The sequence below is a fragment of the Plutella xylostella genome, chromosome 22 (genome assembly GCF_932276165.1).
Source record: "Plutella xylostella chromosome 22, ilPluXylo3.1, whole genome shotgun sequence".
Classification (NCBI taxonomy): domain Eukaryota; kingdom Metazoa; phylum Arthropoda; class Insecta; order Lepidoptera; family Plutellidae; genus Plutella; species Plutella xylostella.
This window is the reverse complement of record NC_064002.1, coordinates 1,381,954-1,396,208: the sequence shown is the minus strand read 5'-3', so window position 1 is coordinate 1,396,208 and position 14,255 is coordinate 1,381,954. Positions and strand designations below refer to the sequence as shown.

General features: G+C 37.1%; 1 protein-coding gene across 4 annotated transcripts in view; it reads left to right on the top strand.

Moving 5' to 3' along the window:
* LOC105382098 (cAMP-specific 3',5'-cyclic phosphodiesterase, isoforms N/G) overlaps nt 1-14,255 on the top strand; it is a 162,734-nt gene that overhangs the window by 132,580 nt on the left and 15,899 nt on the right. For all 4 annotated transcript variants that reach the window (XM_048629253.1, XM_048629255.1, XM_048629254.1 and 1 more), the window contains one exon: nt 5,330-5,442. In XM_048629253.1, the coding sequence (XP_048485210.1) occupies nt 5,330-5,442 (113 nt within the window). The remainder of the gene's footprint in view (nt 1-5,329; nt 5,443-14,255) is intronic.

Sequence of the window (14,255 nt, the reverse complement as noted above, 5' to 3'; positions counted from 1 at the left end):
TAACTTTTAACTGAGTTAGTACATACCTCAGTATTTCGAGTCGAATCGTTTATGACTATGATTTACGGTAGAGGTATATTAGTGAAAAAATTGTTTGGAAAACAAAATCATGACCTCTTTTTTAGAATTTCTAATTTTTTATCGCATGCATACCTACGCGTGTTCAATGTTCAAGTAACGTTACCGCATCTTTTTATAATAATTTAGGTAAACTAGGATAAGTAGGACACTCTCACTCGTGCAAACAAACTCGCAGTCAACAGCTGCTTGCAAATTGAAAGTAAAAAATACACTACGATTTGTCTATGCCCTCTTCGCAGGCACACGATCCATTTTAATCATCTCTTCACGCGGCCTCTTAATTCTACTAATTGAAAAGTGTGCGCTGCAAATTGCTCCAAATATTTGAGAATCGGGGCCATAACCATGAACTATAAATCTCTTTTAGCGATCCTGTTTCTCGGAGAAAGATATGAAAGAAGTTGTTAGTGGTTTTAAATGTAGGCTATTGTTTAAAGCTCGCGGTTACGTCTGTAAATTATGTAGGTCGACAGTCGCCTATGTACTGTTGCCCGAGCACAGGATTCGAAACCTCCGTTTATTGTACGTTGCGTATCGTCAAATGTCACTGTCAAAATGTAAGGCAAATTTGTTAGTTCCAAAAGTGGCATTTGTTTTTTCCATGTTAGGTGGAATTTCACCAAACGCTAAACGTATTTAGTAGCCTGTCATACGTCAGTCAGTTGGTACAAAATGTATTTAAAATTTGATTTAAATACGTTTCGCGTTTGGTAAAAGCGACCCTTCGTGTAGATTCGAAAATAGTATCGAATCCTATGCTCGCGCCTATGTACACATGCCTAGTTTATGTACTACTACTAGGTACATAGAAATATCGGCTTTCAAATCAGCGTATTTTCACCGGTATATTTCGGGTATGGCTGGACGCCATCGGCATTTGGAGCGTAAAGGAATAAAACGAATACCTACTCTTTTTATTTTACTGCGCAGACTATCTATCTATTGGAAACAGCCAAGTATTGTTTTTAGGTGAAATAGCTGTAGCGTCAATAAAAGCACCTTCTCAAAATTCACCGATACTTCATTGTTAAAGTTTTATGCTTAAACAAGTCTTAGTAAGCCACGTAAGTGGTTTTAAATTATTTTGTATATCAATAGGAAATGACCGTTTTCGCCCGGAGTACCGGGAAGTGACGCTTTCACCCGGGTTTCACGAATTGACCCTCCCATAAACGTGTCTCGCAACCCTTGACTTTGTTCTGTGGTCAAGTGGGCACATGCCGGCTTTTACAAGAATAAGTAGAGGGTTTCATCCCCCGGGTGAGGCAGTCTCAATTGTTTCGATATAAACATGTCAGTTCGATCGGAATACTTGGAAATACTTTAGGTTGAAAATAAGTAAGTTGTACATAATGATATGTACATATAGGTATATCTAAGTATCAATAAGGAAACATTTTTTTATGGTCTGATAGTGTTCGTTATTAATGAGTTAATTTATTGTGTTATCTCCACTTAGTTTCATTGGGTTGATACTAACGATGAACTTTACCATTATTTTGCTGTGACTGTTAGAAATAATATGCACTTATTATGTATTTTCAAGCCAACTTATCCTAAATATACCTCTACAATATTAAATAACATATTTTTAAAATACTTACCTTCCCTATTTAAATTAATTGAGTATCAAGGGAAATTATAATACCTCTCCTTAAATTTTATACTTGGAAAAAACCTTACGCAGCTAATTACTGACCTTAGGGTTCTTTTGAACGAGGAGCAATAGAAAGCTTTGCTGGGCTTTTTAAAGTTAATTGAGAGGCAATCATGTTTTTTTTCCTGAAGGAGGATTTTTATCGTTTTTTTTTAAATATTTTAATCCTTTGACAACTTGATAAATGATTGGTCAATCTACTTTAATTATACTCCGTTTATATTGCATTTAAATTGTTACCTTTGGGCTTCTAACTTCCCTTCCCTTCATCTTCACTACAAAAGATTTAATAATCTAAGCAGCTAAATTTAGAAGCTCAAAAATGTTAGAGTGCATTCCATACCTAGGTGTATCTGTAGGATACTACATTGTAGAATAAGAGCCGGTTTTACAATGTCTGGTTAAGTTAACAGGCCCTAAGAAAGCAAAATGATACGTGTCAATTAGCACGTACCCAGTAGAAAAATAGTACACGGTGAATAATACTCATCACACATATCAGAGAGAGAAATGAGTGTCCGATAGACGCTGACTCCACAGCGGGGTAAGGTCGGGTCACGCCGATACTGGACTGTGAGATTAGTTGTGACGCACGAGCGGGCATCACGAGTGTCTGCCGTGCTGGCTGCTGCAAAACAACACTAGGCGGGTCACATCAGTATATTATGTACGGTGTACTTAAGATATAGAGTACAGTCCGAAGAAGGAAAACATCGTGAGGAAACCTGCATATCTATGTAGATTCTATAAGTGTACCATAAGTGCATTGTACTCATTAAAACCGGCCAAGTGCGAGTCGGGCTCGCGCACAAAGGGTTCCGTAGCAGCAAATATAATATTACAGTTAAATCAACCTATCTCAAAAACTATAAGAGATACTTTGATCAAACCAAAAATCGTTGAAAGAGTTAATTAGCATGCATCACCTCTATTTTTTTTAGAATTTCATACCCCGTAGTTATAAAAATAGAGGGGGGGGGGACATACTTTTTACGACTTTGAGAGCTGATATCTCAAAAACCGTTCACTTTAAGAAAAATGTTTTTTAGAAAACTTTATATCATTTTAAAAGACATTTCCATTGATACCCCACACGGGTATGTACATCGAAAAAAAAAATTTCATCCCTCAGTTACATGTATGGGGGGCCCCACCCCCAATCCTTTTTTTTACTATTTAGTGTCATATTTTTGTAGCGGTTCATACAACACATATTCCCATCAAATTTCATCACTGTAGTACTTATAGTTTCCGAGTAAATCGGCTGTGACAGACGGACAGACGGACAGACGGACATGACGAAACTATAAGGGTTCCGTTTTTGCCATTTTGGCTACGGAACCCTAAAAAACGGCAATACGGTTCGCGACCTTTCACATGAGTACAAATGTACAGCGAAAAGCGGGTGGCTCACTCGAGAGTCAGTTCTAACAACCCCTTCGGGGATTACAGTCATGAGCATATGACATGAGATGAATCATCATCTCAAGTCTTATATAGAAAAATAGTTTTCTCAATGGCTCAATTCTTAATACATAGACAATGTTTTTTATTTTTTTTACATCTAAATATGTCTCGAACTTACCTATTGCCATGGGATGTGGGCCTAACCATCAGAATTAACCCCATAAAAAATGTATAACTGACCTGCCGATAGGAAATATACCTCAGAGTTTGAGTAAAAGCTCATAATAATACCTAACTTTTGTCAATAATAATATATGATTACACAAGCAAAACTGGGTAAGGAAACAAGGTATCCTTATTCATATATAATACAAACTTTATTTACAATACAATATACTTACGTATTAGGTACTTTACAACAATTCCGGATTTTATAAATCTCAGGCCAACACTGTGATGATAACCTGTATGTTTACAAACAGACGAATATGTTTTCAACGTAAGTTATCTGGTATTTTGTTGAAAGAAATACTATCTTTCGAGATGAATCTTGGTCACGCGCCGAAATTTTACGAATTTTGTAGCAAAAAATGTTGCAAATTTGAAATCCTTTTGTTTTTGTTGGATTTATCACAGATTTAGATTGTATTCAGTGGAGGCAGCTGATAAAACACATATAAGGAAGTGTAATTTTCCGTCTGGCTAAGCGGATAGAATTATTCAACATATTTATTAGGTATTTACTTCGTACTTAGGAAGTTTGATGAGCTTTCAAAGATATTTTTGGCAAAAACGCCCAAAACAATTTGGAAGTTTTCGTCGTCCATGATTTAATTTGTATTTTTTGTCTCGTTCTTTCGAACCGACTACTAAAACGTCCTTTATACCTATTTAAGCCGTCCTTTATACCGCGCCTACATACACATATTTTAGTTAAGTTATTAATTATTTTTTCCTTTGGAAACTATTTTACGATATAAAATTATGCAGATTTGGATTTAAAACTTTATATACTACCCCTAATAAAAATAATAAGTGTAGCGAGTCAAGGAACTTAATGTGAAATAAATAAGAAGTACTTACCCATACATTTTCTAACATCTGTGACATGACACGATGGTAGGAGTTATAAATTTTATACTTAATTAATAAGTAGAAATCATAAGTGTTGATATGACAACTTTGAACTAGAACGAAAGGTTATCTCCAGACATGCATCGTATCAAACAGACCTTTGTATTGAAACAGTCTTATCTCATAACTGACACAAAACTATATATCACATCTTATTATCATAATATGACGATTACATAGTGGGGATATTCAAGTAGTTTTTCCTCATCCATACATTTTAGGATTGTATGGGTGTTTTACTCTTTGAGAGTCTGATACTTAATTAATCTCAGGCTGAATATTCCAGAACACAAAACCAAATTTTACAGTGAATCTTTTACTGTCCAGGCTGTATTGTTGTGGAATGATTTACCCACCAATATCAGACTTGCGCCATCGCTTGCATCTTTTAAAACTTTGCTGAACAAGCACTATCTCAATAAATTATCCTTACCAGCGTAATATATTTATATATATAATAGTATGTATTTATTTAAGTATATAAGTATGATGTATGTACTTTATTTATATTACCTTTTACTAGGTATAGATTAGGTATATACATTTGTAATTTTCTCCTTGTTATATGTTCTGTTTGTAATTTTTTGCACTTTCCCCTTTTCTTGTATAGTTTCTCTCCTCCGAGGTAGTCTGGAAGAAATTACTCTTAGTAATAAGGCCGCCATTTGTACCGTCTATATTGTACATTTCCTTGTGTAATTTATGTTTGTGTGTGCAATAAAGAATTATCTATCTATCTATCTATCTACTTTTCAGTTTCCTCTTCTCTTACCTCCTTCTCCTTATGTACATTTTAATTGTAATGACCGAAAGTTTGTTTACACAACGTTAGAATCTTATGTACGGTTGTGGCAACCCTGCAGTGGGACCCTATCTTAAGTGACTTCTCCCTATCTGACGTGACTCCTCCCTATCAGACGCCAATCCTCCCTATCTGGCGTCACTCCTCCCGCCACAGCTCCCTATCTGAAGCCTCTGCTCCCTATCTGACGCCACTGCTCCCTGTGTGACATCACAACTCTCTAACTGACGTGACTCTTCTTGTTGCAGACGAGGCGTACATGAAGCTGGCGTTGGAGACGGTGGAGGAGCTGGACTGGTGCCTCGACCAGCTCGAGACCATCCAGACGCACCGCTCTGTGTCCGACATGGCCTCGCTTAAGGTATGTACACGGTTTATCAGCAGAAGAAGATATTTTTGCACCTATCGGAAGGGCTAGCACGAGGCGCAAGACAAGACGTGACAAAGTTTTCCGTCTCACTTACTCTCGATGCCGCACGATGTGAATGAGCGCAACGCAGAACTTTTGTCACGTCTTGGCGTGCGTGTCCTGCGCCCCGTGCCCTAGCATAGGGCTAGCATACAGTTTGCGCAATGATCGAAATTTAAAATCCAGACACTGAAAAATATATTTGGGAGATCAAAGAGACGGAGAAAGCTGGCTACCGTGGCTGAACTGAATTATTTTGTGCCGAACCATCGCTGATAAGAGCATAACGTAACGTAACGTAAAGTTAATGGTCGCTGGTAGTCAGCTTTCTGCGTATGTTTGTCCTGAGCATGTTATTTCATTTGGTCACTGACTTGTCATAGATAATACATATTTCGGAGCGTCCAAGTCCTAATGACGGTATTACTTCGATCGTGCAATAAAACTTCTTATCTATAGCAACAAAGCTTTGTGTTCATACAGATAGCATGCAAAAATACGAAAAGTAAGTTATGTCCAAAACGCAAGCCACACGGACCATCGGAAGAACCCAAAATTCTAATCAAAACTATTGCCAACCAATATAAAATGACTCGCCCAATGCAGGAAGCAGTGTAATAGGCCAATGGAAGCGTATCATTTATCACCGCGATGACGTGATAGATTACAACGTTACGAACCGCATCGGACGCATGACGCTGATTGGCCCAATTTCGCAACGCAGAGTAAATATTTGTGACACTGCAACCGGCACGCGATGTCCTGTGCCAAAATGACGTAAAGCGAGCGAGCGTACGGAGCTTTGAAGCTGGCCTGTATTTGCATGCCTCGTACTAGGTACATGTGTTCTGTTATTGCTCTAACGGATCTGCGAATAGTTATGCACGTCTTATGTGTTCGACGAATTCAGTTATGTCTTAGTTTAGGTAGATTTCATCGCAGGTATATGACGAGTTTACCTAAACTTATTGCATTTGATAAATACCTACTGTTGTAAAAATGCTGATCTAAACTCTTATGTGCGAAGAGCGTTGTTATATTAACTTAACACTGTGGATGTGGATAAAGCAGAACGGATGGTTCAATAATTAAATCCAATTTTCTTTTCATTAGTACCTAATTGAATCCAGATTTCGAATGTTGTCTATGGTCGCATTTATTTCCGATTTATATCGGATATTGCGTGGGTGTTTCAATGCGCATATCCAATTATTCTGCCGTCGGTACGGGTTCCCGGGTATCCTGTATAGTTAGCAAATAAAACAGGTGAAACTGTAAAGTTTCGTACCTTTTTTACACGACGAACGGATTTTTCCCCTGAATACAATTTGCAAGTCTGTTAAAATCATAATGCCAGGTTCATATTTTTTGCATTAATATATGTATAGCGCTGATGTAAACGGCATTTTCTTGGATTGATTTGCTGATGGTCCGTGAAGCCACACAAACCGCAGCGCTTGAAATGTGCTCGCTAACATAGTATATGTATAAGTACATAAATAGATGCTCAGATACACTCGTTGGTGTTGTATAAATGGGACACAAAAGGCGCTCAGGATTATTTAATTAAGTAATTCAAGACTTTAATGGAAGCTGTATTAGTGAAACCGTAGATTTCGCCAATGAAAACCTTTTCATTATTTTTACGTGACATTTGTAGCAAGAAATTTCTTAAATGAACGCGAATTTGAATAATAAGTGATTTACCTAGTTGCTTGTCTTGTAAGATTAATATCTAATTAACAGGTAATTGTTAACTAAATTAGGTAAGTAGGTACCTATATAATTTTGTAGTAAGCCCTGGGCAAAAATTCCTGACTCCCATATTTTGTTCATGGGACGAAATTAAATTCTAGAAGCAAGTTACGAAACCTCTTCCAGTTGATATCCGAGACTATCCATTGTACGACGGAAATCGAGCACCTGTTGAAACTTCTGAAAGAATCCTCGGAAGCTAAGCTTTTTATTGTTTTACTTATTACGTTTAGTTATAGGATCGAGTAACGGATTCCTAGCAATACGTGATAGGTTTAGCAAAATAGTTCAGCGGGCATTAACCCTTAATTCAATTCACGATAACATGTATGTATAGTATGTATTGTATACAGGGTGTTGCAAAAATGGTATGCATAGTAATAAGTAATATTAGTAGTTGTGATTTTCAAAAGTCTTAAAACAAAGTTGTTTGAAATAATCCCCTGAGTGAAAGTGGAATAGCTTTGCACTTTTGCAGCAACCTTCTAGCAAGCCGAAAGGTTGCAAAATCAGATAGAGCTTGACCAAACTCACATTGCACATTACAGTAGTATCCTCTGTCCGCAAATCAGGACTGGCAGTGAACGCGTGCATAATTCTGACGTCATTGTGCATTTGTATGGCCTGACTGCGCCGCGACTGCTGCCCTGTACTCTCCGAGCAATTGAATAAAAGCGCTGAAAGAGACCACTTGTGTGCTCTGGTCATTAATTTTAGTATGGCAAATGTATGCCTACTATAATTCTTGTCTGCGTTTTAGATGGTTGTGTGTGGTATAAGTGGGTACTGGTAGCAGAACAACATTAACGACGATTGATGTAAGATTTAAGGTGCGAACTTCTTTACTTTTCTATAGGTATTTTTATATGCGAGCCCAGATCAACGCTATAATGAAGAAGTCGAGGCGTAGTCGCGGCGCGGGCGAGGTGCAGGCGAGGCGAAAACTTGACATTAAATTGAGACCTAATTCCCTGCTCTTTAAAGCCGATGCTCGACTCTAGCAGTGGTTGGATCTTGTCCGCGCCGCGATTCCGCCTCGACTTCCTTAGTAACCGTCGATCTGGGCACACATATAGAAAACATAGAGAAGGCGCGCCTCTAAGTCGCCGCCGCCGCGACGCCGCCTCGACTCTCGTGCAGTGAGCGGAGCGCCTTAAGCTGCGTACAGACCGGCCAAATGAACGCCAACGAACGGGTTTCGTTGACCTTCGTTGCTGCAATCTGCCCTGTATTATGTATGATAAATATCCATCGTTGGGCGTTCCTTGGCCCGGTCTGTACGCAGCTTTAGACAAGAAGGCGCCGCATTGATGAACCAACAAACAAACATGACGTCAATTTATTTATGTACCCTCCTGTTATCGGCTCCCGAGCCGCGCGAGTTCCCAAATTACTTTTGAAACTTTTGGAAATATTCCCGAAAATAGATAATTATCAAAATGATCCCGATACACGTTTTCATACGCATGGGGCTCGGTTCTGTTTAAATTAGTTGTAAACTTTGAACGGTACATTAGAGGCAGGTATACCTATGCTAGTAGTTGTGTAGGTTAAAAACTTGTTGACTAGCTTTTGTCCGCTTTTCCTAACATTATCTACAATAAAATTCTCCGAATTATAATACGCTGTTCAAAATACAAATACTCGTATCAAACTCTCATTCCATTAATCCCATGTCTGTATTGTCGTGTAAAAATATATCGAGGCATCTAAATTTTGGCCTCTGGGTTAGTCCTTCATTTCCGGGCCGAATTTCAATTTCCTATAAAATGTACATCTGGGGACCCCGACTTGCTCAGGCCTTTTCTGCAGAACTCTCGTTTTGCTAGGACAAGGTTAAATATTCTATCATTGAGAGTTTACGCTGAAGATAATAAGTACTTTAAATACTTTTGTATAATTTATGCTACCTAGGTTTTTTCGTCCACCCCCCAAAATTAAATCTATGTTGCCGAAAAGAGCGCATAAATTACTGCTGATAATCATTTTTTACTCGCTTACTGCTACATACAGACATATTATTTATACATCTATTAGTAATATCAATAAATAGAAAAAGGTCTGTCTGTCTTTCACGGCTAAACCGCTTTGACGAATTTCGGCTTAGAAATAAACTTGGCCTTGAGCGTAATTGGACTCAACCCTCCCGCGGCAGGTATCCCGGAAATCCCACGTGAAAGCTTCAGATGGTAAAAGCTTGTGGGCAAAAGCTAGTTATTTTATTGAGATTAAAATATCTGGCACAAGTAAAGGTAAACGTCCATCTTTTGGCTTAGTACGCAACGGACGCATCGCATTCAGTATTCTTTGTGTAGAAATTTCACACAAGTCATGTCAGACAACACTTCATCGGCATTGCCGACGCCGTTTCTCCACAAGTTTGTGACAATCCGTTTGGACCGATACGTCCGATACTGACAGGTGGACGCTTACCGTAAAACGGAAACTTATGGGGAAGCGCATGTTCAGTCGATTATCATGTACTTATTAATATGTATATCCTTGTCAATTCACACTGTATAGTGAAAATAGCTACTTATTTAGTTACATAGTACAGTAAGTAATAATGTTAGTTCTTTTCAGAAAATAGGTTAGTGTTCATTTTATTTAAATGTTTTGGTATAGTTGAAAGGTCCTTGACATCAGGATACTCTGTATAATAATATTTTGTATGAAAACAAAATTATGCACATTTATTTATTTAATATGGCACATCAACAGTACATGTTATAATACACTTACAAAATAGGTTAGATGAATACTTTTGGTTAATCTCCAAAATAAAATTTTCTGCCACGATATTTTTGAATGGCTTAGGCTACTTTTTAACCCATAATTCCCACGGAATTAATCTTTTAACGCGCAGGGAAGGTAGGTACCTTAAAATGTAAATTTTCTTTAAATAAAAATATTAATGTAACAGATGTTACAAAATAATATCTTGTAATTCAGCAACAAGCTCCGGCCGCCGCCGCCGCCGCCGCGCTCTCGACCGGCCCTCTAGTGGCTCGTTTTCGCGAATCATTATAACTTTTCCAACTTCTACTTTATTTCAGATCAATGTCGTATAGAAAATATTATGGCTGAAAAATATCCGGTACAGTCGGCCTAGAAGTTTTTTAAAGTTTTATATTTTTGTAAGTATGCTACTATGTAACTAGTGCAGTAAAATAAAATTTGATGACATTAGTACATACCTACTGTTCCTAAATATGTACGATAAACTACACATAATACTCTGACATACGTTTTAGTTAGTGTACAAGTAGGTACATAAGCTCCGATTAATACATGGATTCTTGTTTATATACCTAGTAGAATAGGATAAGTTATTCATTCATTAACTTTATGCACATAGTATATGTAGAAGCTACGTACATAATATATGATAATGTATGAATACATTTCAATGACATGAGTCACACAGTTAATTTCAAAATTCAATTATACTCCTTGTAATCAAGTACCTTGGCAAACTTGAGTAACTAAATCTCATTTGCAAGTAAAACATGTGAAAATAGCTAAATATAAATTGAAACAATTAGGGTTGTTAGCTTGAGTGTTTTATTACAAAACGACTCTTTGTTTTATAAATGAGTATTTCTACCGAAGATTTCAATGTAATATGAGAGTTATTTACATGAAATGTGGTTGGATTAAGCTGATTAATAGTGTTTTTAAAAATAAATAAATACATGGTATACCTACTTACATGCAATATGGTTAAATTCAGCGTAAAAATTTAACCTTCTATCTTTTAAAAATAACACCAAATTAATTATTATACCAACTTACGAGTGTACTTATATCACTTGGCTTATGAGGCACATACACAAAAAAAATAATCAATAAAAACTCCCACTACTATGACTGTACAAAATACAAACAACAAACCGGGCAAAATATACTTGCGATAAAAAAGCTTTCTGCTAAATCGGCCGCGGCTAGCGATGCGTTCCCGACGCGTGACGGAATGTAGAACCTCCCTAAATCGAGAACCGGGAACAGTTCAGTGAACACTTTACGAGAACGACTCGAATTAACCTGATTAACAATCATTTACATACATTCATAATCTTGCCTATCTTCCGGAGGTAAGACGGTTACTCTTCGGTAAACGCATTTGTACTGCAAACAAGCCTCATTTTTATGCAGTAGAATATTTTCATGACATAAAATTCTAGCGGATATGCAACCATATAAAATGCTATTGCTCCTAAAGCTTTGCCCAAGTGATATGCATTGACGATAATGGTCATTATTGTCAAGCCAGGCGCACAAAATCTTCGCAATAATATTTCACGGGGCTTATAATATCAGTATTAGTACGTATTATCACTATCAGTCAATCGCGATACTTTTCTAAAGAAAGGCTTCTCAAAAGCGCATCATTTAGCATCCTCCACGCTCGCAAAACACAATAAACTTCCTGCAGCGGCGACAACAACTTAATTATCCCGTATTCTATTTCCACACGCGAGCGTGTAAGACAACGAGTGTGACGTCACAAGCGTCACTTCTTTGTGCGAGACAATGACGGCTTCACAAAGAGCCGCATACCATTCCCTTTCACCCGTCGAGGTGCACCGCAAGGCCCGATCGATAACTGTGACGTACGGGGTGACGTCTGGAGGGTCAGTCTATACTGACGAAAAACTGACGAACAAGAGCTGTCGTGCAATCGGCACGTTTTATACAACGAGAGTGATGGCTCGATCGGAAACTTCGTTTTTCGTCATATAAAGTGACCCCTCTGAACCGTGACTCGCTATGGTGTATTATGGTGTGGGTATGTGGGTAAAGTTGGCAGCGGAAAGTATTGAAACTGGTCTGCTGGATGTTATTCAAATGTGGAATAGATCGTTGGTACTCTGTACGATGTGGGTTACTCACTAATGGTAGATGGTAGCTTATGGCTGAATCTTACGGTAATTCGAAACAAGGTATTTTTTTATTAAATCCATTCTTTGGAAAATTCTAAGAAAATGAATTGTTATACAGGCTAAGTCATATGGCCTTAAAACGTTAACTGAAAAGTAATGTATTATACTGGTAAATACTTGTACTTAGTGTTTTGTGTAAAACAATACAGGTTATTTTAAGTGAAATTGCAACATGTTTAAAAATTACATAAAGCCAATGTAGGCCAAAGATATATATAGAAAATCCGTTCTTTACATTCAAAACAAAAAAAAAACACCTTTGTGAGTCACGAAAAATTATTCATCAGATATGTACATTGTACAATGTACATGTCACCACAAAACGAACAAAGTCACCGGCACAGTTACTTTTCACTTCCTTTGCTGAATAGGAGCTTGTTATGTAATTTTTCATTTAGGTACACATCTTAATTTAGAAAATCTTAACTTTTTGTTATGTAAAGGTCCTGCATGATTATGTGTGAGGGTACATCTAGGATTAGGTATAATATGTTTAAAATTATATGTTTAATATCTTATTTATTTGATACGAAAGTAAGTAACCCAATAAATTATTTTTCGTGTGAAAATAAGGCACAAAACATTCCATAGATTACATGAGATTTCGAATCCCGCAATTCCTACTGAAAAAATTCCCGTAAAGAAAATCTGGCAAGTGTGAGCTACAAAAAATTGGCCCATTTGGTAGACGCGTGTCTAGTTCACATTACCCTGACTGACACAGCATGGTGACGTCAAACTATTACAAGGATGGAAGGGGGCTGGAGTTGGTAAGCCAGCCACCGAAAGGTGGACCTTTCGGCATCGTACACTACGGACGCAGCGCATTCGGTTTTCTTTGTATAGAAATTCACACAAGTGCGTCCACTTCATCGGCATTGCCGACGCCGTTGTCCCATACATTTATGAAAATCTATTTGATCCGACACGTACGATATGTGGACGCTTACCTTTTTTACTAATTCCGTAAAAAGAAGAATTACAGAAAAACAACTGAAGCACCATTTTCAAGTGAATCCGCAGTAGAAAATAGATTTGTTATTTCAAAACACGTCACAGCCACTTTTAAAACAATAAATAATTGCCAGGTAAAAATTGCGTTCCCGGAATATTCCTTTCCTTAATTTCAGTGAAAGGTTTATTTATTGGAGAGCTTCTGGGAAACGTTTACTTAGTACGAACGTCATCTTCACCGCGGGTATAGATGTAGTTGTTTGAACTGAACCGTAGATGAAAGGAAACCCCTATGTAGGTATTTATTTTACGGGGAAAATCCTATTTGTTTAAACAATTTCTGCGTACCAAGCATTTTCCTCGAGAGTGATACTTGGTTGTAATTAAGCTGTTTTGATATAAATTTCACAAGTGGACAGTTAATTATATAAAAGCTATATTGTTGTACACAATAAGAGTGCAAACATGACAAAGGAAGAAAGGGGGAAACTATTTTAAAGTAATTTATTGTAAGGGCTATGTTAGTCACGCAACGCTACAATGTGATTCAAGTAACTTGTCAATTTTTTACTAAGTAATCGGCTTGTTACTTTGATCCAACAGCAACATGAATAAATTCAACATGGCATGGATGTAAACGTTGACTATATTTATTTCGCGATCTGCTATTGGCAATATTGTTGGGCATCCTCCGTGAGTAGCAGTATAAGAAATGTTTGGAAAGAGTTTAATGCGCTTATGTCGAATTCTTTAAACAACATAAAACTTCAGATATGTATAGATATCTTTACTTTCCAAAGATTTAATTTAGCTGAAATTTCCAAGTCCAGTAAAAACGACGCCTACTCGTGACAAACTTTAAACATAAATTACATGAATGTAGTTAAAGGGAATAAAACCATGTATTTATTAAGTAATATTCCTAAAAATATATACTAATACACCAATTGTGATAGTACCTACTATCTAAAAGTAATAAATAACAATACTCAAAACTAATAATATATCTTCCGGCTGCTCGCATCTTTTATTATTTTGTATACGTGACCTAGAAAAGATTACCAGTTAAATTAATAGAGACAAGAAAAGTCACAAATCATGGATTATCATAAT